The sequence below is a fragment of the Eurypyga helias genome, unplaced genomic scaffold, assembly GCF_000690775.1.
Source record: "Eurypyga helias isolate BGI_N326 unplaced genomic scaffold, ASM69077v1 scaffold10994, whole genome shotgun sequence".
NCBI classification, from domain to species: Eukaryota; Metazoa; Chordata; class Aves; order Eurypygiformes; family Eurypygidae; genus Eurypyga; species Eurypyga helias.
In genome coordinates this window covers 137,245-141,260 of record NW_010246857.1, presented here as the reverse complement: position 1 = coordinate 141,260, position 4,016 = coordinate 137,245, and the positions used below count along the sequence as shown (strand labels likewise).

At 40.1% G+C, this 4,016-nt stretch overlaps 1 protein-coding gene across 1 annotated transcript in view; it reads left to right on the top strand.

Annotated features, from left to right (window-relative positions):
* The first annotated feature begins 297 nt into the window (after nt 1-297).
* Nucleotides 298-4,016, top strand: part of LOC104508814 (mucin-5B-like) — a 43,146-nt gene continuing 39,427 nt past the window's right edge. The window contains 3 exon segments of the mRNA XM_010150552.1: nt 298-379; nt 1,895-2,150; nt 3,471-3,585. Coding sequence (XP_010148854.1) covers nt 298-379; nt 1,895-2,150; nt 3,471-3,585 — 453 coding nt within the window.

The following is a 4,016-nucleotide window of genomic DNA, read 5'->3' as shown; positions in this document are numbered from 1 at the left end:
GGTGGGTGGGTGGGGGGTGACACACAGAGCTATATTAAAGAAAGGAAATAAGAGGGCAGCACTCTGTCTCTGCATAAAGCAAGAGAGATCTGAATACCTGTTTTGTTTGAAAGACAGGAGTTTGCTGAGCGCTAAACATGAACGACTGAAAGAAAATTGAATGAAGCTCCACCTTTCAGGGACCCTGCCATCAATGTTTTGTTCTCATGCCAAATTCCTGGACTATAAAAATCTGCCTATAAGCCAAGAAAAAAACACTTCCCTGGAAGGATTTTCAAGTTACTGCTTCATGGCAAGATGGAAATAAAAAAGGGGAGGTCATTTTGGATCTTCTGTCTAATTTGGAGTTGTTGCAAAGGCAAAGAACCGGTTCAGATTGGTAAGAAAAAAATTTCTCAGATTCTAATTCTCGGATTATTTGCTCACATATTGCTCTCCATAAGTGACAAATAGAGTTGTCAACATGTGTAATATATTCATGTAAGAGTGGTAGGCATGCCACATAATGTTTGACACTGAACATTTTCATCCTTAATGTCAACATTTAAAGTATTTTACTGTTTTTCTTTCACTGCTAGATAGTTTCTCAATAGTTTTACGTCCTAAGTGATTAATCTTAAAGAGGAGACTCTCTGGACACCTTTTGCATCATAAAAAATGTTGACACACTTTTAAACATATTTCACATATATTCTTTGTAGAAGAAATATGTTATCATAATGCCTGCTAGGCTTGATTGACCAGTATGAAATACTGCACCAGGAGTAATCACATTTTTGTGGTCTGCTGCACTGTTACCTCCTGGTTTGGTTTTGAATGCCTTACAATTTTCCCAGTGCTTAATACACAAACAATTGATGTGACAGTTATTGCTGCCATTGTAATTCCAAGAACACCACTTCCAAGAATAGTCAAACTTTCTTATTTCCCCTCATTATTGCATAGAGAAGTGCTAGATTACCCTACTCTGCTTTAGTACTGCAAACACCGATGGCAAATTACAAGCCCTTTAATATGCTGTTTCTGTAAGGGCTTCTTGACACTTCAGTTTGTGTTGCACATTTCTAACACCAAGATCTGATTTGTTCAGTGTTCCCCTGCTGGTTCTTAAATAGGAATATTTAATAATATTTTAGAGTTCACTGAGTAAATTAATGACTGGTTTTGATTGGAATTATGATGGATGTTGCTATGTAGATTTTCCTAAACATGCTACTTTAACAACATCAAAAAATGTGCCTATTTTCATTTGTCATTCTTTCAGATGGGCCTAGAAGAAATGCTAAATGCATTTTATAGCATGCATATCTTACTTAGTTCAAAGTGGTTCATAATGGCTTTGTGCAGCTCAGTGGTATGTAAACTACTTTCTGAAGTGTTCTCTTACATGCAGTGAAAGTATGTATCAATACCTTTGACAGAGGTACAACTCAGAGTTCCGAGAGATGAGTTTTGATTGAGATGAAAAACAACTGTCAGTTGTTTTTTTTAGATATCTAAAACTGACTTTAGATATCTACAGTGTAAAGGTAACTACAGTGTGAATGCTGAGGGGTACCATCTGCATTGGCACTCCTCAGCAAAAGGACAATGGAGAGAAACATGCAGTCTTGGAGCATCTTCTTCCTAGGTAGATATATAAGACAGGGAAGCTGAACCTCTGCTTCTCACAGTTAACTCAAAGAAGCCTGGGCTTATCTGCTCACATTGGAGTCCTCTGGCACGGGCTTCAAAAGTTCAGTGAGATGAAACTCCTTCCCACAAGTTAGTATCTTCATGAGGTTAACATTTTTGCCTTTGAAAATCTCTCATTTAAGGTTTTTCAACGAAAAAAAAGCAAGGCAACTCATGTCGGGTGGATTTCTAAGCTTCCCTCCTATGACTCTTTCTTTAGTCCAGGTCTCTACGGTCAGTAGGAGTGAATGTGCCACCTGGGGCAATTTCCACTTTCATACATTTGACCATGTTAAGTTCACTTTTCCTGGAACTTGCACATATGTCTTCGCTTCACACTGCAATGACAGCTACCAGGACTTCAACATCCAAATCAGGCGCAGTGACAAGAATAGCTTCATGATCTACTTCACTGTCACCATTGATGGAGTGATCTTGGAAGTAAAGGAGACAGGCATCACAGTGAACGGGAACAAGTGAGTAAAGACCATGCTGCTGTTTCCTTCTGCAGCAGTTTTATTGCTATGTATTATCAACAGGTGGTTTGTCTAGAAAGTGGTCCTATTCTGCAGAGGAGCAAATGGCTGTGTGATATGTTCATAGCACTTTGAACTGTGAAGAGTCCACCCCATAGCTGCGGAGGAGGCAAGAAGCATGTAAAGGGATGGGGGAAGGAGATAAAATCAACACTTTATTTGTAGAAGAATCTGATTGTCTAGAAACTTTGTAGGTTTTTTTTTTCTCAAACAGTATTCCTGTGATACTAACCCTACTGTTGTATGTTGCTGTTCAGGAACAAATGGTCCTTTTAGAAGTTTTCTGTTTCCAGATAGATTAGTCTAGAAAATTGCACTGCTTTGCAGATCACAGCTTGCCTTGGGTTCTTCTCACACAAAAGACAGAAGTTTCGGAAGTCAAAATCCATGCCTTTAATTCCTATCTAAAATGAACCAGAAAGCAAACTGCAAACAGAATGGTAAAAATACCCCATAAGTAAAAAGTCGTAGGCAAAAGTAGCTGAAAGTGAAGCATATTTTAAGGGAAGCCCTTGTGAAAAGTGCAGGGACCTTCTCCCAGCATATAAGTATGAAGGGCCAAGGCAAGCTTTGACTCTGGGAAAAACCCTCACAAACTTGTTGGAGAGAAAATTGCAGTCATGTGGGCTATGAGAGTCATATGCAGTCATATGGGCTCTCTCTTGAGAGCCTTCTAGGAATAACCAGATATAAATAGCTTTATTCAGTTGTAATTATAGTAGCAAAGCCCAGATGTATCTCCTCAATCAAAGGGTCAAGAAATCTCCTACCTTTTAGCCGTTTTCTAATTTTTTCGGGCTCTGTGAAAATGAACGGTAATTGTCTTGGTGAGATGAAAAAGTAATGTAGGTCTGAGTCCTGTCAGTACATGAGTAACAGAACAGACCTCTTTTCACACCTCTCTGAATCCCAAATGTCAAGGAAAGCCTGGAGGGATGATGAGAACATGCAGTATCCTTATAACCTTTTGGATTAGGTCCTCAGGATATGTAAACAAGCAGAGCAGCATTGGTATCAATTGAGTGACTAATTTAGTATTGACACGCTCATGACCAAAATACATTGTGTTGTGCATTAAAATTGGTAAAAAGGTCACAATGAACCAGGTGATCATACCTGAATTTAATGCATTGTGTGGCTGAAGGCTGACCTTGAAAAGAATGTCCCCATGGTTTATTTCGCTCCTTTTGACTCTGTGTCTGAGAGGATTTCGTCAGTCATTTTTTCAATGCCATCTGTTTTGTTCCCTCCGATTTCCAGGATCCCCATGCCCTTCAGCTTGAAGAGCATCCTGATTGAGGACACCTGTGCTTACTTCCAAGTCACTTCCAAGCTGGGCCTGACTCTCAAGTGGAACTGGGCTGACACTCTCCTAGTATGAACAGCCAGTTAGTTTTTCTCTTTGTGAACCTCATCAGTGATGAAAAGCAGAGCTGGATGGAGGCACCATGTTGATATAAGAGATAGAGGGGTGGGGGAAGGTATCACATTATCCATAAGTTGATAGGGACATACCAAACTAGGTAATAGTTTCATGGGGCAGGGGCATGTAGTCACAACCCCAGGCATTCCAACTAATGTTATATGACAAAAGGTCCCATTGGACATACCAAACTAGGTAATAGTTTCATGGGGCAGGGGCATGTAGTCACAACCCCAGGCATTCCCAACTAATGTTATGTGACAAAATGTCCCATTGTTAACACTGGAGAGAGCACCTCATAGTTATCTACTTCATCCATGAGGCACTGGCAGCAGTCCTGCTAGTCCCTCCATTTCTGACTTGTTAGTTCCCCTTTGTCCCAA